The 24,793-nt window shown below is 35.8% G+C and overlaps 4 protein-coding genes across 6 annotated transcripts; 1 reads left to right on the forward strand and 3 right to left on the reverse strand.

Annotated features, from left to right (window-relative positions):
* The first annotated feature begins 5,249 nt into the window (after nucleotides 1–5,249).
* On the forward strand, nucleotides 5,250–6,471 carry LOC107220285 (translational activator of cytochrome c oxidase 1). The gene is made up of 4 exons (XM_015658819.2): nucleotides 5,250–5,549; nucleotides 5,672–5,921; nucleotides 6,037–6,196; nucleotides 6,271–6,471. The coding sequence occupies exons 1-4, from the start codon at nucleotides 5,372–5,374 to the stop codon at nucleotides 6,469–6,471; spliced, it is 789 nt and encodes a 262-aa protein (XP_015514305.2). The 5' UTR covers nucleotides 5,250–5,371.
* On the reverse strand, nucleotides 6,230–9,633 carry LOC107220284. Its single transcript, XM_046737995.1, has 4 exons — nucleotides 9,417–9,633; nucleotides 8,953–9,075; nucleotides 8,703–8,865; nucleotides 6,230–8,611 (listed from the first exon to the last, which is right to left on the reverse strand). The coding sequence occupies exons 1-4, from the start codon at nucleotides 9,487–9,489 to the stop codon at nucleotides 6,832–6,834; spliced, it is 2,139 nt and encodes a 712-aa protein (XP_046593951.1). The 5' UTR covers nucleotides 9,490–9,633; the 3' UTR covers nucleotides 6,230–6,831.
* A 110-nt stretch (nucleotides 9,634–9,743) lies between these two features.
* Nucleotides 9,744–20,373, reverse strand: LOC107220315 (mitochondrial import inner membrane translocase subunit TIM50). 3 transcript variants are annotated; one of them, XM_046738002.1, is made up of 9 exons: nucleotides 19,880–20,373; nucleotides 16,732–16,966; nucleotides 16,502–16,642; nucleotides 15,589–15,838; nucleotides 14,902–15,482; nucleotides 14,463–14,819; nucleotides 14,277–14,372; nucleotides 14,060–14,166; nucleotides 9,744–9,762 (listed from the first exon to the last, which is right to left on the reverse strand). In XM_046738002.1, exons 2-8 carry the CDS (start codon nucleotides 16,942–16,944, stop codon nucleotides 14,101–14,103), a joined length of 1,704 nt encoding a protein of 567 aa, XP_046593958.1. In that variant the 5' UTR covers nucleotides 16,945–16,966; nucleotides 19,880–20,373; the 3' UTR covers nucleotides 9,744–9,762; nucleotides 14,060–14,100. The 3 variants fall into 3 exon arrangements, with proteins under 3 accessions (XP_046593958.1, XP_015514351.2, XP_046593956.1); XM_015658865.2 differs by lacking the exon at nucleotides 9,744–9,762 and adding an exon at nucleotides 10,333–13,992; XM_046738000.1 differs by lacking the exon at nucleotides 9,744–9,762 and having other exon boundaries at nucleotides 10,333–14,166.
* Nucleotides 20,374–20,685: 312 nt separating this feature from the next.
* On the reverse strand, nucleotides 20,686–23,715 carry LOC107220316 (nucleolar GTP-binding protein 1). The gene is made up of 9 exons (XM_015658866.2): nucleotides 23,555–23,715; nucleotides 23,010–23,284; nucleotides 22,655–22,892; nucleotides 22,319–22,561; nucleotides 21,988–22,242; nucleotides 21,630–21,917; nucleotides 21,261–21,539; nucleotides 20,998–21,141; nucleotides 20,686–20,915 (listed from the first exon to the last, which is right to left on the reverse strand). The coding sequence occupies exons 1-9, from the start codon at nucleotides 23,600–23,602 to the stop codon at nucleotides 20,760–20,762; spliced, it is 1,926 nt and encodes a 641-aa protein (XP_015514352.1). The 5' UTR covers nucleotides 23,603–23,715; the 3' UTR covers nucleotides 20,686–20,759.
* Between the last annotated feature and the right edge of the window lie 1,078 nt (nucleotides 23,716–24,793).

Genomic DNA, 24,793 nt, shown 5'->3' on the forward strand with positions numbered 1-24,793 from the left:
AGATTTGATAAATTTTGGATTCAATTAGCGGACGCTGAACCAAAATAATTAACCATTCCCAGCCCGAATACTTCTTTTTTTTTAATAAATATTATTTTTTTATTGATATGAAAATATGTGACGCCTGGTGTTCTCGAATATTTGTACGCGCTGTCTATGGAAAAATATACGAAGCCAGCTCGATAACATTTATGCAAAATGTGCAATGGGCAAGTGGTTGGAGGAAATTTTTTTTTTCTCGAACTGAATCTTCCAGAGAACCATCAGCGAATTCCAAGCAAGCTCCATAAACATACCGAGCAAACGCGCGATCACGGACGTAGCTGTGGTGTGGCTGAGTGGATACCACATGAGGATGAATTTTCAATCACAGGTTTTTGCGCGAAGTTTTCCTGTATTTAAGTTAATTACTACTGCCTTTGCTATAATACTGCATTCAAGTCTTAAACAAAACACTAAAAAATAAGTTAACCACTTAATGTAAAACAAAATGTTAGATCGAGCTTAAAATTTAAGCCGGAGTTACATAAACTAAGATAATTACAAGTGCAATATTGTAAATATTGAGCATTTATTGTTCATCTAAATAAATATGGTTTCCTCCTCAAAAAAAAAAAAAAAAACATGAGGATGGAGTGATGCGGGACACGGGTTCGATCGCAGTTCACTCTTTTTTTTTTTTTTTTTTTTAAATTCAATCCCGGCTTTTTTTTTTGTATTTTCGGAGAGAAAAAACAAATCAAAGAAAGAAAATTTCGAGAGCCGGTCGATTTTTTCCTTCTTTCCTTTTGCTTTTTTTTTTACTGAACCCACCTTTTTTGTAGTGGGGGTAACCCGGAAGAGAACAAATAATTGAAACAATAAAATTCCGAGAGCGAATCGATTTGTTCCGCGTTTTTGGCGCCTCTTTTTTGATATGGAAAAGTTTTGACAGTAATGGAAAATAGAGATTACTAAACGCAAATGTATTGTTTTTTAATAACACCGGCCCACAGAAAAAAAGTGGCCTGTACTTTTGACCGGACCTACCTATCTTTATGTATTTTGACGCGCTGAATCCGAATCTGAAGTCAGTTTTGCCCGTACACCCTCAAAATTTTGAGTAAATTGCAAAAAAAACCATAAAAATCGCCAAAAATTAGCATTTTTGGTAAGAAAAAAATTTATGGAACTATAGACCAAGTATGATTTTTATGCATTTTGGTCCGCTAAACCCAAATCTGAAGTTTATTCAACCATAAGCCTTTTAAAATTTAATTGGGCCGGTGTTATTAAAAAACAATACATTTGTTTTTAGTAATCTCTATTTTCCATTACTGTCAAAACTTTTCCTTATTAAAAAAAAAACGCCCATTTTATATCAGTCTTGACGAGCATTTCTTAAGAAGTTTGAGAGATGCGAGATCGGAACGACAAAATTATTTCAGTAGCAACAATGTATGGACCCCTCTCCTTTTCTGATATTCGCAGCCAGTTGAGAGGCTTCACAGTGTTCAGTTTAGTGCCAGCAGCTCTCGAGGTAGCAAGATGGTAAGTGAATTACATAATTATTTTACATGTATGGAAAAACCGGCAGGTTTGACGATCGTCTATTTACTTTATAGATTAAGAAGAGAAAAAAAGGGAAGGACCTGTAGTCGTATTTTATACTTTATTTAATTTTCCTTGAATTGTCAGACGTTTTTATTTTTGATTGTATAGGAAGAAGATGTGTGGGGAATTCCATTCTAGTGCCCAAGAATATAGTACACATTTTCGATCATTTTTTCTTTTTTTTTTTTGGGAAAACATTTTCCTCAATTTCCAAATTTCCTTAATTTTTTGGTATTCAAATCGATTCTTAACAATTTTGCGCACAGGTGGGATTTCTTTAATTATTTTTTTCCTAATCCTGAGGATATTTCCTATCTGAGACCACTGTCAATAGGCGAGATTCCGGATATTATAAAATTACCTTTTTTTCTAATTAAAAAGAAAATCACATAAGGCCACTAAGAACTCGAAATGAAAATCTGACAAAATTAGAGATGTTTTTTTATATTCGAAGCCATTAACGTAAATAATCCGTTTAACGACCATCCTAATAGATATACATTGTATATGGGGCATTCCGCGTCAAATTTGCCACCCATGTACCTCACCCTCTTCGATTTTGATAATTCTTTAGTATGATGTTACAACCACGGTTTCAATCGACTTGAAACAGTGTCGGAATTTTTTGCAGATTTCTTTAGCCACCACTGAAAGAGAAAAAAAAATGAAAAACCAATTCCGGAAACGCTTCTTTTAAAATTCTGAAAAAATTCACACTGATTTTATAATTAAAAATATGATTTGTAAGCATGACAGGACAACGTGATCTCAACATTCACTACTTTTCTAGCAAGCATTTTTTTCTCATGCCGGAATTGGAGTTTCTATTTATTTGTTCGGTCATAAATTTCTCTATTATTAATGGATATCAATTTTTCTGAAATTTAGAGGAATGCCAGAAGGCCTGAATACAGTTCATACCATTTCATTCTTTTTTTTTAAGTTATCCAAAGATCCAAGAAAACCAAAAACTTGCTAGAAAAGTAGTAGATGTTAAGATCACGTTGTCCTGTCATGCTTACAAATCATATTTTTAATTATAAAATCAGTGTGAATTTTTTCAGAATTTTAAAAGAAGCGTTTCCGGAATTGGTTTTTCATTTTTTTTTCTCTTTCAGTGGTGGCTAAAGAAATCTGCAAAAAATTCCGACACTGTTTCAAGTCGATTGAAACCGTGGTTGTAACATCATACTAAAGAATTATCAAAATCGAAGAGGGTGAGGTACATGGGTGGCAAATTTGACGCGGAATGCCCCATATACAATGTATATCTATTAGGATGGTCGTTAAACGGATTATTTACGTTAATGGCTTCGAATATAAAAAAACATCTCTAATTTTGTCAGATTTTCATTTCGAGTTCTTAGTGGCCTTATGTGATTTTCTTTTTAATTAGAAAAAAAGGTAATTTTATAATATCCGGAATCTCGCCTATTGACAGTGGTCTCAGATAGGAAATATCCTCAGGATTAGGAAAAAAATAATTAAAGAAATCCCACCTGTGCGCAAAATTGTTAAGAATCGATTTGAATACCAAAAAATTAAGGAAATTTGGAAATTGAGGAAAATGTTTTCCCAAAAAAAAAAAAGAAAAAATGATCGAAAATGTGTACTATATTCTTGGGCACTAGAATGGAATTCCCCACACATCTTCTTCCTATACAATCAAAAATAAAAACGTCTGACAATTCAAGGAAAATTAAATAAAGTATAAAATACGACTACAGGTCCTTCCCTTTTTTTCTCTTCTTAATCTATAAAGTAAATAGACGATCGTCAAACCTGCCGGTTTTTCCATACATGTAAAATAATTATGTAATTCACTTACCATCTTGCTACCTCGAGAGCTGCTGGCACTAAACTGAACACTGTGAAGCCTCTCAACTGGCTGCGAATATCAGAAAAGGAGAGGGGTCCATACATTGTTGCTACTGAAATAATTTTGTCGTTCCGATCTCGCATCTCTCAAACTTCTTAAGAAATGCTCGTCAAGACTGATATAAAATGGGCGTTTTTTTTTTAATAAGGAAAAGTTTTGACAGTAATGGAAAATAGAGATTACTAAAAACAAATGTATTGTTTTTTAATAACACCGGCCCAATTAAATTTTAAAAGGCTTATGGTTGAATAAACTTCAGATTTGGGTTTAGCGGACCAAAATGCATAAAAATCATACTTGGTCTATAGTTCCATAAATTTTTTTCTTACCAAAAATGCTAATTTTTGGCGATTTTTATGGTTTTTTTTGCAATTTACTCAAAATTTTGAGGGTGTACGGGCAAAACTGACTTCAGATTCGGATTCAGCGCGTCAAAATACATAAAGATAGGTAGGTCCGGTCAAAAGTACAGGCCACTTTTTTTCTGTGGGCCGGTGTTATTAAAAAACAATACATTTGCGTTTAGTAATCTCTATTTTCCATTACTGTCAAAACTTTTCCATATCAAAAAAGAGGCGCCAAAAACGCGGAACAAATCGATTCGCTCTCGGAATTTTATTGTTTCAATTATTTGTTCTCTTCCGGGTTACCCCCACTACAAAAAAGGTGGGTTCAGTAAAAAAAAAAGCAAAAGGAAAGAAGGAAAAAATCGACCGGCTCTCGAAATTTTCTTTCTTTGATTTGTTTTTTCTCTCCGAAAATACAAAAAAAAAAGCCGGGATTGAATTTAAAAAAAAAAAAAAAAAAAAGAGTGAACTGCGATCGAACCCGTGTCCCGCATCACTCCATCCTCATGTTTTTTTTTTTTTTTTTGAGGAGGAAACCATATTTATTTAGATGAACAATAAATGCTCAATATTTACAATATTGCACTTGTAATTATCTTAGTTTATGTAACTCCGGCTTAAATTTTAAGCTCGATCTAACATTTTGTTTTACATTAAGTGGTTAACTTATTTTTTAGTGTTTTGTTTAAGACTTGAATGCAGTATTATAGCAAAGGCAGTAGTAATTAACTTAAATACAGGAAAACTTCGCGCAAAAACCTGTGATTGAAAATTCATCCTCATGTGGTATCCACTCAGCCACACCACAGCTACGTCCGTGATCGCGCGTTTGCTCGGTATGTTTATGGAGCTTGCTTGGAATTCGCTGATGGTTCTCTGGAAGATTCAGTTCGAGAAAAAAAAAATTTCCTCCAACCACTTGCCCATTGCACATTTTGCATAAATGTTATCGAGCTGGCTTCGTATATTTTTCCATAGACAGCGCGTACAAATATTCGAGAACACCAGGCGTCACATATTTTCATATCAATAAAAAAATAATATTTATTAAAAAAAAAGAAGTATTCGGGCTGGGAATGGTTAATTATTTTGGTTCAGCGTCCGCTAATTGAATCCAAAATTTATCAAATCTGGAGATACTTTTATTCGCTGACATTCATAATTGAAACAAAAAAATCCCAATTCTTGCATTCCTGGAAACATTAGTGCGAGCGGGGACAAGGATGCGATTGGCAACCGCTTGCTCGAGCGACCGAGTATATCTATATATGCACGATTGTGGGCCACCTTCGGTGCATGGCCGCCTAGGTGTCAGGTCGGAAATGGGCCACCTTCGGTGCGTGGCCGCCTAGGTGTCACGTCGACGCTCCAACCTAGCTGGTATCACGAAAAGCCGAGCGTTGGAGATCTCCCTACTCATCTCTGATGTGATCTTTTACATATTTTGTGGTTCTACGTACGATACTTGTTCTCATTCTAGGTTATGTTACATTAGGTTAGGGTTACTGAGATTATTCAACGGTGTATTCGCTGTTCCGTCGATCCCGTTGCAATGATTAATTTTGTACGATCGTTGATCACAAGGCAACTTATAATTTCGTCAAAATGTAGTAAGAGGTATGCTGGACACAGTAAATGGGCGAATATAAAGCATGACAAAGCTATCATCGATGCAAAGCGTGCTTTAAACTTCAACAAGTTACGTCGACTGATGTGCGTTGCCATAGCAGGTAACAAATTGGAACTCCCAACTTATTTACAGCTAGAATTCAGAATGATCATTGTTCATGTCTTGTTTGCCCCAAAAATTTTACCTAATCAACAACGATTCACAAGTGTTTGACTTTTACAGAAGCTAACAATAATGCTGATCCATTCACAAACTATAAACTAGCACAAATTATAGAAAGAGCTAAAAAGGCTGCAATGCCTGCAGCTACTATAAACAACGTGCTAAAGACGGCTTCGACGTCTAAAACACCAACAATATCTGGACGGGTCGATCTTCGTGGGCCATCAGGAGCTGTAATTCTAGCTGAATACGCATGCGACAATGCTGTACAATTTAAAATGAGCATAAATACATTGTTAAGGAAGTTTGGGTAACGTCAAAGCATCTAATCGCAGTTGAATTTGGAATTAATCTTATGTTTTGAAGAAACCGAATATGAAGTTAACCGTCAAGAATCAATGCACGTTCTATTCACAACATTATAGCTGGTCGACAACCGATCCAGGTGTTGTGCATATGTTTGATCACAAGGGAGTAATAACAACTGAAATTCAAGGGGATTTGGGATTGGCGACAGATCACGCAATTCAGGCAGATGCCGAGGATGTAGAAGAGTTCAAACACAACGATATTAAAGAATACAAGGTGAGCGATTGATGGGAATTATAGAAAACTACCGAGGCTTGGATGATGTTCTATTCAGATTTTGAATCCTTTAGTTTTTCTGTGAACCCAACTCTCTGTTCAATGTGAAACAACGATTGTTGGATATGAATTACAAAGTGAAATCTGCAGAGGCGCTATATATTCCACGAACACTAGTCAACTTGAGCGACAGTGAATTATCAATAGCCATTACACTGTACGATAAACTTGAAGCTAATGAAGACATAGTTAGATTACATGATAACATAGCATAATAAATTGTTATTTGTTATTTTAGAACAATATCTTATACTGTATATCTGTTTCCTTGTTGCGATTTTCATACTTGTATATTTAATCTCATTCATAATTTCAATCACTTATGAGGAGTTAATTACATTTCTATTAATGAATAGATACTTTATTGTATTTTAATTTTAAATTAAAATAAAATTGTTTTTAGATTTATAAATTATTAGAAATAAACTTGTGCTGGCGAAATATGTACAGGTTTAAATTGATTGTGAAAATGGCAATGATGAATAGTTTAAAAGTCCAAAAACAAAGATATAAATATTGGTAATAATAAATTACCCCCCTCCCAAAACTCTCAATAATTCACGGTATTAAATTAATCAACATTTTTGTTGTACGCATCGCTTTATATCCTGAAAATCAGCGCCGTAACCCGTCATTTCATTGATATTTGACCCTGAGAATAACAAAGTTGGCGCCTTGGCAAAGAGTGATTTGAATATTTTTCTTGACTTGCTACCTTTCTTGTCCCACAAAGCCGGTGGTGTTGACTTAACAGAAATGCCTCTATTTTGCACAAAGTTTTCCGCATCCTCTGTAGTACTTGACTTGTCCGTTTTACACCTCTTTGATGATTTGATAAAGTTCCCACCGTCGCTACTTTTTCTCTTCGTTGCACCGTTGCTGTTGATGATATCTGCTTGATCGTTTGCATTGAGCATTACAGTCGTACCGTTTTGTTCCTCTTTGGTATTTAGTTTTACCTTCCTTTTATTCTTTTTTTTCACTTCGGTAATGTCAATTGTTTTTATCTGAAAATCAAAGTTTTCTTGTTCTCCATTGTCGCTTTCAATATTTTTGCTCATCTCCTTTTTATGTCTTCTTTTCTTCTTCCTCCTTGACATTTCTGTGAGAACTGTAATCTCCACTTCCTCTTTTTCCTCCTTCTGTTTCTTTTTATCGTGCTTACTTTTAGCTCGCGACTCTTCTGGAAGGACGAGGTCTTCATCTGCGTTAATTGTCATGCTTTCAGCACATTGTTTTTGTTTATCCTTTTTTTTTATTTCTGGAGTGTCCTCGCTTAGCTCTGCCTTGGTCTCAGCATTAGAATTCCGTTTCGACTTCTTACTTTTTCTAGGAATACCTTCATCGAGCAAGACAGCTTCACCCATTTCAGATTCATCTAGTTGACCACCACCTTCGTCGGCAGCTTCTTCAATTGTTTCTAAATTCGATGCCCTGCAATTCTTCTTCCGTTTTGACTTCTTGGTTTTTCTTTCATTCGTTTTGTTGTCGTTCACTTCTTCGCTGAACACTTCAACGTCCAAAGCTTCGTTTACAAAACCTGCCAACGTGTTATTGGGAACAGATTCACTTACCGCAGAAGATAGCTTTACCCTCTTTTTCAGCTTATTATTGTCAACTTCAAATTTGTCCAACTTTCCTTTGCCCTTTCGCTTCTTTTTACAGATATCTGTATTGTACTCAACTTTGTCATTGAAAGTTACACGCTTTTTTCTGCTATTTTCGTCCGACAGGTCCAGCGCATCATTATCCAGCCCAAGTTTCACATGTGTGATCTCAAATTCTGCCCCATTACTTTGGTTCGATGCAAGATCAGTTAGATCCAATGCAGGGTTGACAAAACCATCATTAGAACAGTTGATTGTGCTCTTTTCAACTTTACCTTTGCTTTTTTTTTGGAGGTCCAAGCACGGATTATCGTAAGCAAAGTCGATATTCTTCTTCTTTGTGTTGTTTGAGGACCCAGAATAGCCCAAATCAAGTCCTTTGTTGGTGAATGCAAATCCAGAAACAGCAGTATCATTTTCTTTAACAGAACTATATCCAAGTCCCATTTTCGTTTCACATTCATCACTGTCAAATCCATCTGTGTCTCCACGAGCGCTTGAATTTATTCCTTTCTTCATAAAATTAGGTAACTTATTTTTAAAATACTCGTCTATATTGCCACCTTTTATAGTAAGAACACCACCCCTGTTATCTTTGGCTCCTGCGACCTCTTCTGTCATGTCTTCTTCCACTTCCTCAGGTTTCGAAGTCTCCATTGCATCTTTAAGATCCTTTTTACCAAATATATTAGCCAGATCCTTAGAACTGTACTTCTTGACGTCTTTACCGCGGGTGAACTTGTGGTAGCTGAAAAATAGGGAATAATTTACAGCGAGTATCAAAATTTCATGGTTTTGTGTAAAATAAATGTGAGAGCAACTAAATAATAAACTCTTACTGCACACGAGCTTTGCTTTGCTTGGATTTTAACTCCAAAGACTCGTCGCCTTCAGCATTTATTTTTGTACTAATTGAATTCTGCTCCTGTAGTTGGGCTAGGAAATTATTGAAGTCTGCTTGATGCTGGGTCCACTGATCTCCAGAGTCTTTGAAGCCGATACCTTGATTCAAAGAATATTACAGTCAATTGCTCGCTTTAATCAAATGCAGACTATTCTCACTTTTATAAAAGTGAGTCACCGACTCACCTGACTGATCGTTCTTGTAGCAGACTTTAACGTGCTCCGTCATTCCCTGCTCATTAGCTCCTAGACCCTTGCCACTTGACCAGCCCATTTTCTCCAACATTTTTTGCCCAAATTTTGTTGAGTCTGGTTTTGTGTTGATATGTAGAATGGACAGAAAGGAAATGGATTAAAAGACTTGAAAAGCAGAACCAAATTGGAATTTATTTTGTAAGGCGTTACATTTTTACAGAAACTTGTATGTATTCGCAACAAAAAAAGCAAAAGAATATTGGTGATTAGTGATACCAAAATGAATGCAACAACCTGTAGCTGTTGGGAGGTCTAGTTATGCTTGAGTTGGAAAATTACGTTGATCGCAAGCAACAAGATTCAGATAACCAGAAAAATTTATAGGATTTAGCAATAAAACGCAATGATAAAGGTTTTCGTTTCATGCGAGTGTGCAAAACATGGTTCATGATTACCGTCACTCCACTGTTTGCCTCGTGGATTCAGTGTCCATTTTTGTTTACGACGTGGCTCTGCTAGCATTGCCATTTTTGATCACACAATTGAATAGGCCAGGCGGTCAAATTTCACTTCCACGGACTCAAATTCCCATTAAAATTTAGAAGCTGGTCAATTTTTCCTGTGAAATGCAGGAAGCCGAACCGAGTCGATTCCACGCCATGCCGCCGTTCCTGTGGAATTCATTCGAGATTATGTTCTGCGGTGGTGTCGCGATCATCGCGCTGCCATTTCGAAGCGGGAAATCGAAATCCGGATGCTACTTTAAAAGGTGTAAAAGACGATACTTCTCGTTTGAGGTAGCTGAAAAGATAGAATATAATCCAATTTATGCGTCTAACTGGTGTTTATTAATAATAATATTGTTGAAACTACAGTCAGATGTTATTACACGATAGTTTCTTTTAGATCGAACTTTTAGATAGAAGTGAGAAGTCAAGAATAGCTTTTTTGCCTTGGAACAAGAGATGTTCATTTTTGATGAATATTATTATCTATAATAGTCTCGTGTGTATCGATTGTTCCAAATAACTAAAGCTTTTTCATTTTAATTGTTATACACACAAGTGTGTCTAATGTGTGTGTTTAAATTTATGCATAATTTCTTTGTATTTATATACGCATGATACGGATACAATTTTTCTGCTCTATATACACGTCTATTGTTAAGATTCACTTATTCCTATTCAATTATAGAGCTTTCAGATTAACATTTTTCTTCTTATTGATATTTAATGTAATGTATCCGTAAAATGACACACTTCATGCATGTCTCACGCTCTCGCATATGTATACATACAAACATATATATATGTATATATACATGCATGTGTATTGTATAGTATAATTGTGACATAATAATTTGCTATCTAATTCGATTAAGTAATTATGTATTTATTATTTATATCGTTATACGAAAAACAGTATGATTCTTCTTTTTTCTTAGATGCTGATAGAAATCTTAGAAAGTTATATTTACCTATATTTACACCTATGAATGTGGCTTGAAATTTTTTTTCGGATCACTAAAGGAAGATTTTTTACTTTTCTCAACGCACCATCGTGACAATTTTAATTCATTTTTGGAATGATTTTTCCCTCTATTCAAGATGTTACAATTATCTGCAAATGATACTTGTTTTTCTGTGTCATATATTAACACAGTTAAAGTATATCCATTGCATTGCATAATATGGTTTCTCAGACTAATCATAAGCTATAATCATATTCATTTTGTTACCTTTCTGAATATACTATTCTATGAATATTTAATATTATTTACAGATTGTTACTTGCAACATTGTTTTTAAATACATTTTTTTCCACTATTTTTTCATGTCATAAATATGTATATTTATAACATATTCTGTGTCACAAGTATGGCAATATTGCAGGTTTGTTTCTTTTGCCATCTTTAAAGGATCTGTGTTTGGTGGTATTTGAATATAATTCGATTTTGAAATATATTCTCGTCATTTCTGTGTGCAGTCACAGGCATACGTCCAACGTATCACATTTATTTAGTTGGATACATAAATTTTCAAAGGAGTCGTAAGCACGTGCTATTTGCAAATGCGTGTTGCGATTTTTTTTTTCTTATTCCAATTTCTCTTAAAATTTTTATTTCTGACCCTGTAGAATAACAATTAAAACACTAGTGACTTTTTTCCTCCGATGATAATTTCATACATTTCTTCACTATTTAAATTCTCTTGTCGGTTTTTATTTAATCGATACTATTTTCTATGCTTTTTTTTGTACACCATTTTCTGTTCTATACTTTTTTTTAATTTTTTTTTTTTTTTTTTATTCTGTATACTTCTTCATCATCGCTTTGTTTTCACTTATTATGAAACAATGAAAAAATTTCTCAGTTCTCCGTTTCTTTAATGCTCCAAAAATTTGTACTCAAAATTGTTTTTTTTTTTTGTGTACCTGTCGTTTCGTGTGGTCATCACATAACAATGATGATGATGATGATGATGATGATAATAATAATAATAGTAATAATAATAATAATAATACCAATAATAACTTCATCGATATCACTTTATGAATTATAAAAATAGAAATGTATCTTAATTTGTTACATATTCCTTTTTTCCTAATTTTTTCAATTTTTTTATTTCGCCTGCGCCAAAGGCTTAAGAAATTAAGAAAAGCTTTTTTAGTATCATATATTGAATTTTCATACCACATCGTTTTAAGCATATTTAATTGAAGACATAAATTTCAATATACGTATGAATGTATGCATTTGTGACATAATAATAACTAACAATCAGGGCGCTTATCATACAAAAAGGAAAATAGTAAAGATATAATAAGTATTCATAGACATTGTTTCATCATAACTCCTTCAAATGACGGTCATTAATAACATAATAGCTCTAAAGTTTTTTGATATTACAAAATATCAAATATAATAAATTTACCAAGTTTTCGCGTAGCAATAAACACTTGATAAGTTTGTCAATAAAATGTGAGCCCAGTACTACGCATATCGAACGATGAAGATTGCAAGAATTATACACGATCTTAACTATACATTTTTTTTTTCTTCATTCTTTTTCTTTTTCATAGAAAAACCTACATCTTATGATTTGCTTATACAATTAGAGGCTCTATGTTTCTAATGAACGTTATAATACGTTTAAAAAAGAATGCTATCGCATACTGTATGACACGAATAAACATCGGAGATTTGCCTATGTTAATAATTTGCTTTGAAATGAAAGCGAACATAATAAAAAATTTTCCACACCATTACAAGTGTGTAGTGAAATTTTCAATGACATACGAATATGAAATGGCTCAGACAAGTCAGGTGCCGATCAGATATTATTACTTTTCAACTGGATAGCAAATAAGAATAATGGCTATCCAATGAATCGTAAAGGACAAATGTATTGAAGTTTATCTTTCTTTTTTTTTTCATTCAGTTCCTGTTTATTAATGACGACGCGTGCCTGTGTTTTAACAAAATAAGAATTCATCACTATTAGGAAAAGGTGAAGAAAAGAAAACTGATTTACAATTTCAAAATAGAGGAGTAGTAACAAGAATTTATGTTAAAACTAAATGCAATGTATTTTTTACGAATAAACATTTTAATGTTTGTTCTCTTGTCTTAAGGAATAAAAAAAAATTTGTATAATCCTGCTTATAGATCACAAAGTTCACGCGTCATGTACTTGTATGCACACATATAGATTTGTATATACATTTGACAAGATGTCTAGCAGTTTAGTGATACAACGGTTCCTGAGAATTCCAGGTTTAACCCTTTTCTACTTGAAGAGTTAAAGTGAATTGTAGATCGTTGACGAAGAAACATATAAAAAATGGCTGCTGTGTTCTACATCGTGATTGCTTTGAACGAAGGTGAATAATTTCATGAGATGAAACAAAAAATTTTTTGAATTCTAGAAATCGCACAACAATTGTCTAAAATTTTCAGAGAATTCAAATTCCCTGTCTCCAGAAAATATCTCCGAACTCTAGACTCCCTGATATGAATTTTTCAATAATTCTTACATGACTAAAGAGTAATAAAACAGACGAAAAATGTCAAAGGTTTATCAACCATTATCATTATACTTGTACGTAGTGTTGAAGTTTCATGCAATGATTGTAGCTGAATACATGCGTTAGTGTGTGCATAACGAAAATGTCTGGGCATTTTGTAATACTTAGCCCATAGCCTGTATACATGTACTTTGTGTGATTTTAACATTACAGTATACACTAGTGTATCAACAGTGGCTATAAATTTTCAGGTAAACGGCGAATGTTACTGGATATTGCGGTTTACTTTCACGATTTTATCAATTGAATTAGAACGTCGTAGAAAAATTTTCACAAGAATTTTATGGAAAAGACGCTTTTGTACGTTCCCTGCACAGCAGAGAGCTTATTTATTTATTTATATATATTTGTTTCCTCAAGATAAACACAACCGTTTCGTAATAGAGATCTTTCTTCATCCTTCTGATCCGTTTAAAAAAAAAAAAATAGTAACTGAACTATCTTATATCATCAGGACTCAATGTATACATATATCCCACAAATATCTTTGTTGCGTTTCAAATTCAATTAGGTGTTTATTGCATACAATAAGCAATTCTTAAGGATATAAAATTATCTCTGACGATAAACAATTAGTAAATTCTCTTACATTTTCTATCCGCAAATAAAAAAAAAATTCGTATCTTAATACGTATGAAAGATAATAATCTATTGATGATATTACATCAATGTATGAGATATGCATTCTATGTATAAATTTTGTACATAAAAAAACTCTGTATATCGTTAATGAAAATATAAGTGTTTCAATGCATTGTGGTGAAGACTTACAAGCTCTCTCAGAGCCTAAAAAAACATCAAAACGACTGGACTTAAGTGTACAGAGAACGTTTCTCGTTTTAGGCTATATTCACAGTGCGAGCATTTCTTCAACAGATCAACAATCGTAATTTTTGCCAGACGATGAACGATAAAAGCACCTGTGAATACGGACAACGAAACTCTCTAAAAAAAAAACAACATAATGTATACATTACATAGCCTGAGGATAATAAAAAATGTATTTATTTACTTTTCTCAACAACCGAAACTCTCATCATCACACAAAACGAGTTAATCGGGTGGCAAGAAACTGAAGAGTCTGAACTGATCCCTGATATGCGGCCTAACATCACCTCCCTGCAATTGACAAAGTGAAAATTGTTTTATACAAAGAACATCGATTGTTCATGTATTTATGCCATAAAAAAAGAGCCAAAACGTGATAAATAAATATAACGTCGACTTACCAAATTCACTAAATTTTCTAAAAATGGTAATAACTTCATCAACTCGCTGTCAGAGCGATCGGCGAACCAGCTTTCTATTGGAATACCATTCTCTAGCTGTAAATAATCAGGTCAAAGTTATTACGACTTTGTTACAACGTTATTCCACGGAAACTCTGTAACAGCAGCGATAAATGTTTCACCAACCTGATAGCCGAAGGCCTGCGGACTGTTGTCGATGATAACTGTCTTTGAGAGATCTCTGCCCAGAATGGAGAGATCCTTGATGTAGTTTCCATTAACACATACGCAATGTTCTCTGAAGAGACGATATTTAATCAATCTTCTCGTCGGGTCTAAAAGATTCATCAATTTATTCGCGTAGACCCGTTTGCTCGCGGTGAAAAGTATCACTTCATACAGCGAAGACACGTGCTCGAGAAATTCTCTGAAAAACGGTCTTGTTCTGACAAAAACTGTGTAAGTTATTTCTTGGAATACAACTGGAAAACGGAAAGCTGCATCGGTCAATTCCTGAAGACTGCAGTGAACGAGCGTCTCATCCTGTGAGATAGAAAGGCATTTATTAGTTAAGCAACAGGATCGAAATAAGCAGCAACGAATCTTTCCTCGCAACGAGACTCACCAAATCAAGAACTAGACTAAACTCCGGACTGCTTCTGGTTTTCAAGGGCAGCGCTGGACATCTGGCCCTCATCGCTGGTGTCAGAGGTGGCAAATGTTTGATGAACAAGTAGGGATCGAAGGGTTCCCAGTCCTCTTGCACCTGGGTGACCATATTTTCAACCCCGCAGCTTTCGACGATTTCTTCATTTCCGACGTCCATGTATTTCACATCTTGATAACCTCTGTTGACGTCCTCAGAATCATATTTGGCGTTCAGTTCGTCATTAGCGTCTGACGAGCGGTTTGAATTCCGTGAATACACGTCAGCCAAATTAGTGTATTTTGATGTGGGGAAATCTTGGGCGCTTTCGTACTTTGAGGAGTCGCTGCCAGAGTTTGAAAACTGGTATTTACATTCCTCGTTGCAGTTCTCGTTGCCGTCGACATAGGTGTACTTCATTGTCGGAAAGTATCTCTCCGCCTGGTAAGAGATTCTGCTGCCGTATATCGGCGTCGAATGAATTATGTTGTTGTAGTAATCGACGGATGACTCGCTGCTAGGACATATCTCCGGGTAACCACAGTGCAACGTTAATATATCTGGAATAAAAGATGACAACAGATGACGGGAGAAGCTTGGGTTTGAAGTTGTTAAATATCAGGAAGAGTTTCAACGATCCAACAGTTATAGAATGTAAACACTGACCATGAGCTCTGTTGCTCTCCTCGCTCAATAAGCAGGACAAATCAGGATGCGGTGTTTCGGTCGGCGGCGGCATCAGTTCGGCAAGAGCGACTACACTTGGTGTAGAAGGTTTACCCTCCTGAGGCGGTGTTGGCGGACAAATTGGAACTTCCCCGTTGAAAGTTGGCGTTGAATAGACCGTGGACGATATGAGGTTCCAATTTTCTTTCGACTCTTCAGATACTTTGGACACCGTCGCGCTCTTCGGTGGCTATAGGATAAATTTTTATTCACACAGTAAAGATCAACTCAAGTATTGAGTAGAGTTGAATAACGGAATCGTTTGAGGGGGTGAAACTCGGGAATTTATAACTAAACGACCAATTATTCAATTTGATTGGGAGTTGTTTTAATCTAAAGTATGCAGGAGGAGCTTCGCGGACATATTTTTAATACTGAAATCAATCAATGAGATGCACTGATATTGACGCTAATATCAACCAATTAGCTCGATGACATGTTTTGTGGTTCCCACAATATCTTGAAAATGGATGAAACGATTTACTTCAAATTTGGAGACAGCGTTCTGGAATAGTTTATCCTTTTTGCAACGATATCACTACTTTTTCAAATATCATATTTCTTTGTAAATGAAATAAACGATTTGATTAAATTGTGGCTAAACAATTGAGTTCCATCTTCAAATGGTTACCATTTTGCAAGAAAGAAAAAAAAAATAGACCCAGAATTTTAAATTATGGCAAAGAGGATAAACTATCCAAGAAAACTGTCATGAAATTTGAAGTGAATCAGTTGGATCGATTTCAAGATATTCACGAGCACTAGAAATCGTTTCACAAAGCGAATAAGTGATTGACGAGATTAAGATTTAAAAAATTGAACCATTTTTTTAAGCAACTTAAATCATACTCACAATTATCGAATCCTTTGGAGGTACGCGATGTAAAGGTGTTGAAGTGCCCATTACCCGCTTTATACACTTGCGCCTTCGTGGTCCTCTCTCTCGCCTGATCGGAGGTGATTTAGCAAAGTGTAAAACGTTCTCTCTGCAGGCCTGGATAAATTAGAAGGAAAGTAAATTAGAAATTGAACAAAGTCTGTTAATTTGTGAAATACCCCATGGAGAATAAAGTAATTCCCCACCTCCTTTAAAAGATTTGGCGATCTTCGTCTCCATCTGGTCAATCTACCGCATCTGCTTGATGTGTTTACACGCTGATTACTGTTTGTTATTGCTGGAATCTTTCTCACCGCTCCCGACTGAACTCTACTGCCCGTTACTTTTGAACTCGTTGCTCCAGCCGCCCCCAACCTACCCCTAAGCCTTCGACCAACGTGTTCACTTCGGAGCCACATCCTTGTCCACTTTTCAAACTTTCTAAAAGCAAAAGTGTTCCCAAATATAGCTTCCAAACTTGTTGGTGATCAAGAAATGACGAAAACTGTCGCATAAGTAAAGGGACTCACATCATGAAAAGTATTTTTTCAATAAATTTTCCCATTCTGCCAAAGAAATCCATCAATAAATAAATTCAGTTTCTTTTATAAAGACTATAAATAATTGAATTCTGCAGTGAATTTCATTGTGTCTCATATACAGATATAAATCGATATGAATATACGTTTTGAATTACTATTATATATATATATATGTATTTTAATAGATGTTTAAATTTTTTTTTTCACAAATACAAATCATGACCAAATTTCAGCATCTGTCGAATGAAAATTTGTTTACAGAAGCGAATTGACAGTGAAGCACTGTCATCTGTTCGCATGATATTCAAATCAACGATTTATCGATAAGAATGAAATGGCAAGACTGCTGCCTCAACTGATATAAATTAAAAACGAAGAAAAGGAGTATAATAAACGACAATCATAAAGATATGGAACATCGAATATTCATGAACACTTCATTGGATATCATGTTGGAAATATAGGGTACAAGGTTGTTTGCAGTGGACACAACCTTGAATAAAGTTGGCAATGTTAAAGTTAAAGTATTGTAACAATGAACCAAAAAATGCATGTATGTTTATCGATCACGGTTTACTAAATTTCAGGATTATCTTAGAGTTGAGATATATCAATTTTTTCTGAAAATGGTGCATCGTTATATCAACATTGCAATCTTTGACCTTGTTTTAATGTCAGATCACAAAAGATGGGAAGCAGGGAATTAGGAAAAAGCAATGGAGGGAGGGTAGGTCGCTCATTACTGACACTATTTCCCCTTAGCAACAGCCACCCTCAGACCCCAAAAGCCGACAACTCCTACCCCCACCACTCACCCACGCTCTCGAGATATTGATTGCTCTCAACATTGTTGGTGGTCCCTGCTTTTCCCCCATTTAACTCTGTGCCATTCGTCACTTGATAGACAGAAGAGATGAACAGATAGATTCCGCATGTATTATGAGATTAGAATTAGCAATGTTGAGATGACGCGACACAGAAACAAAAAAATCATTGTTTCTTATTTTAAAATGCCTCCAAGGAGTTGAATTCCCAAAATGTAATGTAAATACATCTTTTACTTTATCATAGTTTAAGGCCATTTAATCAAATCTAAAGTTACATCAGCGTTATAGACTTCAACTATTCAATATGCTATTTGTAAGGTGCTTTGAATTGAAAAAGTATTTTGTTAATTCATGACGGTGTCTGTTGAAAAAATTAATTAGGTTATGCAAAGGCATGGCCTGTAAATAAGCGTGTTTTGATGACTTAAAATTAGGATTTTTTTTTTGGAAATTTACATCCCCGCATTCATTGGGAATTTTGCTAGCTGTTGGAAGGACAAAACATGGCAGTTTGGGAAGGATCCGGTCTGGTAATCAGTGGATACTTTACTGGTCGAGAACGGAAATGACAAGGCTAATAAATGTGCTTGGTTCGACCTAATAGCATCATGTGACAAACGTCGTTAATACAGAAATCACGCATGAATTACATTTGAATTACACTCAGAGCTACGATGATCTTTTTCAATATTATATTGGACTAAAATTCAGTACACGTCTCTTGTATTTTACTTTCTGTAGCACAAATTCACACATCTATTGTTTGGATGACAATGAATTTTGTAATTACGTGTCCAGTCATTACATGCTCAAGAGTAAAAAAGCAGAAAAGAGCGACAAGATATGAATAATCAGTTGATGACATAATAAGGTAGAAGTAAAAGTGTGAATAGTTTATAGAATGCTTGAAAATGTTATTCTTCAAATCCAAAGACATGAGAATAACTTTTGTTTATAAGATAGGTACAATGTTTATAACGTGAAACAAATTGTTTTATAAACGTTTGTGAACTCTTTTCAACAGCATATGTAAAAATTTTTGGGTTTGTCAAAATAAAATTGGTTTTCATTATTTTTTTTTATTTATCAAAATACATGTTTAAAGATACGATGAATTGCAGTTTGGAAGACTCCAGGATTTAGCGCCAAATTAATTGACGTTTTCAGAGTACGAAGATCTATTTATAGACACCTGCGCTTCTGGCATGTGTGCCTAGAAGTGTAGAAGAGTCAGGAAAAAGCGTTGAGGCTGCTGGTTCAGCGCGGTTTGCTTGCTAGGTATACGGTATAAAATAATTGCGTGTAAAAATAACGCGCGTTGGATTATCTGAAGCATGGAAAATTTCGAAGAACCGGTACGAACTGAGGGACAATTAACGTGTACGACACCGAACAAAAAGAGCGGCAAGTTGCGTAGGGAAAGTTCGTTGTGTCGATGAATGAAGTATAATTTAGATGTTTATTCGAATTTTTCGAACGCGCATTGAACGTATCAACTATTGCATTAAACGCGATGATGAAATATCGATTAAACCGAGTTTGCAATGCGGAAAATTTGAGAATTGGGGAATTGGGCAAAAGTCGACATTGCCGTTGCGGTTACTTGATGATTTTTACGGGGTATAATATTGGCGGCGAATCGAATGTCCCGATAATTCGATTACAGCGGCGTGCGGCTGCCTCCGCAGAGCTTGGAGTGAAACGACGGATATTTTCGGCAATGATATTGGCCGAATAACGAGTCTGGCGTAAGCAAACCTCATTTCCGATCGAAGGTTTGAATATCGCGTTCCGCAGCTCGTTCCGAAAATCGTTTTCGTCGGTGTAGAAAGGAGTTTGGAACGTATATACGAGGCGTGTTTGTGCCTAGGCAGCTACTATGCGTTCATTCCACTAGCCGCGAGAGAATCAAATTGTTGTACGAAAAAAAAACAACATAAAAACGTTCATAAATAAACAATAACAGCGGGACGCTGGGTGCTTACCATATTCCGGAAATCATCGACACTATTGTCACTTCTGACAAACCCGCTGTTTCACCAAATTTCAAGAGTATTTATTCAAACCGATTCTAGCGTTCACTTTTCATTCCTCAAATACTAAAAACAAACATGGCGACGGCGTCACTTGAAAATACTACGAGGTAGCGCCGCGATGTTTTCGACAAATATATTCACCCCGACTTCGCTTTAGTCAATAAAATTGTATATTTCATTTTAATTGTTGTAAATTCACTTCTATATCTTGAGCGCAAAACCTTGCTGCATTTGTTGCCTTATTTATAAGCAGGCCTAGCCGACTTCAGTCACACTTCCGCCCGCAACGGCGCTACCTCGTGTCACAACACTGAGATTCGGATTTCGTCATCCATAAACTGCCTATCCCTTATTCGAACCGAATGAATCGCCTTACGTTATGTAACACCAAACATTTACTGCAAAGCGCGGTGAAATAATTTATCGTTATAATTGTAGCACCGAAGTTATTGAATAATTTCTATTTTACAGTATGTAAACTGTTTTAATTTTCTTTCATTTGGTTGATCTTTCATCTTTTTATACAACATTCCTACTCAATGTCAGAAACACTCGTTAAATTGTCGGCTCAAATGCGAAATTAGATGAAATTTTCGTTGATCGTTATCCTTAATTTATTATCGTTATAGATTATGTAATGCTATTTATTCGCAATTTTCCACTGATAATGCTAATGAAGAATCGAATTTCACAAGTATATGCCTGGATATTTAGTTTCCGCTGATTCTAGGTAGAAATAAAGTTTGCTAGTTACATAAGTATAACGCGTATACATATGTATTTACGGTGGAGCAGTTCTGATATAAAAATATATATATATAATATATATTTATCTCCTGTCCGTTTTTCCGACTCCTCGTTTCCCAGCGAACAAATGTTTCGGCATCTTTGTCCCGATGAATCGATCGGCTTCTCCTTTCAATCCCTTTTTGCCCACTTTCTTTGCCACTGCTTTGTGTGCTATGTTTTTTAACTTCATCTTCATCTGTGATAGAGAAACATAGAGTGTGTAATTAAACTACAGAAAAAAAAAAGCTGAACTTAAAAAATGAAACTTCAGCACTTACAACATTATCCTTAATTCCCATATCATTACGAGCTGGTCTAGAACTGCTACGCGCTCTAGACTGGGACTCGGATTGAAGTCGCATCCTTTTAGTGGCAGGCTGCGATTGCGATCTAGATCTCTTTCTGGTCCTGGTGAAGTTCGCCTGTCGAATATAATGGAGAATGATTGAAGAACGATAAAATGTTCATTGCATTTTTACCTAAAACACTTCTTTCTTATATTTCATATTCATACGCCTGTTGGAGGAATATGCCAACTTACATTTTCTGTGCCCTCCATATCAACACCCAAGTCTTCCATTTGATCACGGAGCTTGGTGACGGAACGATCTCGCACTTTTGAGCCAGCTGTGCGAGGCATAACAGGCTTAGTAGAGGCCTTTGCGATTCGTGCTTCGTCTTTCATGATGGCTTTGCGGTCCCGAATTTGTTTTGCCAAGTCGCGAATCTCTCGCATAGTTTCACTCAATTCCGGAATCTTAGCATCGTAAATGCCTGCCTCCTCCCGCAGGTTTTCTTCTTGCTCCAGAGCGTTCAATTTCTGTGCATAACAAAATAGGGATAACAATAATGGGAATATGATTTACAGCATTATTTTTCGCTTCCTAAAATCGATTCAATCGACGGTTACCTCGAAAATGTCGGGGTCTATGTAGTCCGCTACGTTGTGGCCTTCCCAGAACTCCGGAATAATGTCGTACTTTTGGTCCCCTTCAATGTCGTAATTTTTCTTCAAGTCCAATACGTAATCGTCGCCCATTTCCTCCTCGATCTCACGCTCCAGTTTCCTCTTTCTTTCGGTCTTTGCAGCTGCCAATTCTTTCTTTTTGAGAATATTTTCCGGAATGCAGGGTGGCCTCGCTTTTTGGTCTCTGGCAGTGGGCTGAGCTACATGTAATCGATTCAGGACAGATTCCATCTGTTGAATAAATATAATGAGCAAAATTCGCGAGAAATTCTGTTTCATGGTTATTGTTCCACAACTTTACCTTCTTCGTTCTCATTTTGAGCTCGACTCTGTGAGCCAACAGCCGATCGCAGGCTTGAGTCTTGACTTCCATGACCCCATAGTCAGTAATTGTGCTCATTTCAATTACCGGAAGGTCAGGATCGTCCTCGAAAGGCTTTAGAGTTTCACGTTTGTCTTCCGGCAGCTCCTCCAGTCGAAGAACATCAACTTTATTCAGAACGATCATCAGTGGCTTGTTTGTGAACAAAGGTTTGATGGACTCGAAAAGCTTTACCTGCATAGGTAATTAAGTTTTAATCACAAATGCACATAAAGTCACAGTCGGTGATATTTTCTTTTGAATAAATTACCTGTTCCTCTAACGAATGGCCGCACTGCTCAGATATATCAACAAAATACAAAACTGCAGCACGTAAATGTGCAAGCGCTGTGACAGCCTGCATTTCTATAACATTTCTCTCCTCTAATGGGTGATCTAAAATTCCGGGTGTATCTACGACTTGCCAGCGCAAATACTTATAATCTGTGTGTCCAACGTACAGTGATTTTGTCGTAAACGCGTAAGGCTGCACCTCGACGTCCGCTCGAGTGATCTGTTAATAAAATCAATCAATGTCTCAAAAGCTGTTGCTGAAAAATTAGCGATAATTAGACACATTTGCAAACCAGATTACGAGGTAATTCACCTTGTTTATGAAGCTACTTTTGCCAACATTGGGAAAACCGCAAATGATGATCGTGCGAGTATACGGATCAATGCTCGGCAATCGAGCTAAGTGCTGCCGAACCTGTTCTAGGTAAGTTAAATTTGCAGCCTGTCTTTTCATTATGGTAGCCATCCGACCCAGCGCAGCTTTCTTCAGTTGTTTACAACGATACAGGGAGTCTCCATACTTTAGAAGACGCACATAGTCTTTTGCAACGCTAAAAAAATTAGACGTATTAAATTTCAACACAGACAAGTTCTTCACTTTCGCGAGCTTGAAACGAGCAAATGTGGAAAAAGTATTAAATCGAATTATGAAAAAGAAGCATAATTACTTGTCGATCAAGTGGCGAGCAGTGTTAATCTGTCCCAGAGCCAGTTTGTAATGATCTTTGTCATACAAAACGTTCATGAGATCGGCATAGAACGGATGAACATCGTCGAGTTTTGGAAACTCTTGGATAATTTGGCTCATGCGATCGTGGAAATTTTGCTGGGTGAATTTCACCTTGCGAGTATAAAATGCACGGATTCTTGATATTTTGTAGTTTTTGTGTATGACGGTTGGTGTCTTGCGCTGAGTCTTGGATAAGATGATATCGATGAAGTCCTGTAAAACATCAGACAAGATGACATTATTAATCCTCGAAAAAATAACGGTGTGGACATGTCGATAACCTAAAAATATTGGTAACTTCAATTTTCAAGACTTCTGAATCAGTGAGTCGACGAGTCGGATTACAGAAGTGCGGATCGTTATTTGGGATTTATTGTGCAGTGTCAGAGAGTGAATGAAATTAGTACTTCTGGCTTGACATCAGAATTGAACGTGTCTTTTTGACTAGGTTAAGATTCGACGCTCAATCGAGGATCTGCTTACCTTGGCTGTCGGGACAACGGCGATCTTTTTGAAATTATACAGAGCCATTTTTACAGATGATTTGTCACTTGGGTGACAGCAAATATATGAAGAATATTGCTAATGTTACTGGGATTCCATCACGCACGTGCTGCACGACGTTCCCGAAAAGAAAGATGGTGTCGCGCCCTCCGTGGGATAATAAATCAACTAAGTTACCAGCATAGTGTAACATCCAACCGGAACGTCCGTATGTTTTATCGACTATTATTACTGCATGTTACTTTTATCAACTAACCAAACTCGAAGTATGAGAATCTTGTAACCATAAGGAATTAAAACAACTGTCTAACTATTTGGAATATCCCTAGATGGAAATAACTATGACATTCACTAACGAGATCTTCGCACTACAAAGAGCTATAATATTATTATACGTTATTACATATCACTATCATATTAACACCATAATTAACTAACACGATTATATCCAATTATTATATAGCACTCGACAATGCCATTTGTGCATTCGGAGCTGAGAGCTATACTATAAGCGACTTACGCTATACCATATAACCTGGAGTACGGAAGATTGTAAAACCATAGATAAATGTATAACCAATATAATGTAAAGATAGCACTGCTGCAATAATCCATAAAACCAGAGACTGCAAAACCTTCAAAACCGTGAATACTAATTATCCAGCATGAACTGTACCTTCCTCCGTAACGCCGTATTGTAGGCAACACGCGCAACGTTTTGAAGGCAATGCAGATCTCCAATGTGGAGCCATACAGAGCTTCATCTAGAGAACACATTAGGAAACTTACCGACGAAACGATTGAAGGTAAATCAACTCGCAATAAACTCAAAGATGCATACGTGGCAACGCCCAATGACAGGCAACCAACAAACATAAGAAAAACGTTCTAGAAGCTTCCAAGCCGATTTATATCAATATAAGAATTAATAATTACAGAAGAGAATTATATACGAAAGCACACATGTAAACCTGCTCTAAAACTATGGATTATCAAATTGTTAAATACCCTAAATTTGTTAAGATAATTATAACACAAACACCTAAGAATATTCGCAGCAGCGCGATTCTAATAATGTTAAGCAAACAGCAACTATGTCTCATAAACAATCGCTATTATAATCCAGGTGAATAACGACAGTAATCGATTATATTACATATGTAATTTTATATAGATACACGCTATAAAACTAACAAACGACGAGTAACCAATATGACA

Source organism: Neodiprion lecontei, chromosome 4 (genome assembly GCF_021901455.1).
Source record: "Neodiprion lecontei isolate iyNeoLeco1 chromosome 4, iyNeoLeco1.1, whole genome shotgun sequence".
Classification (NCBI taxonomy): domain Eukaryota; kingdom Metazoa; phylum Arthropoda; class Insecta; order Hymenoptera; family Diprionidae; genus Neodiprion; species Neodiprion lecontei.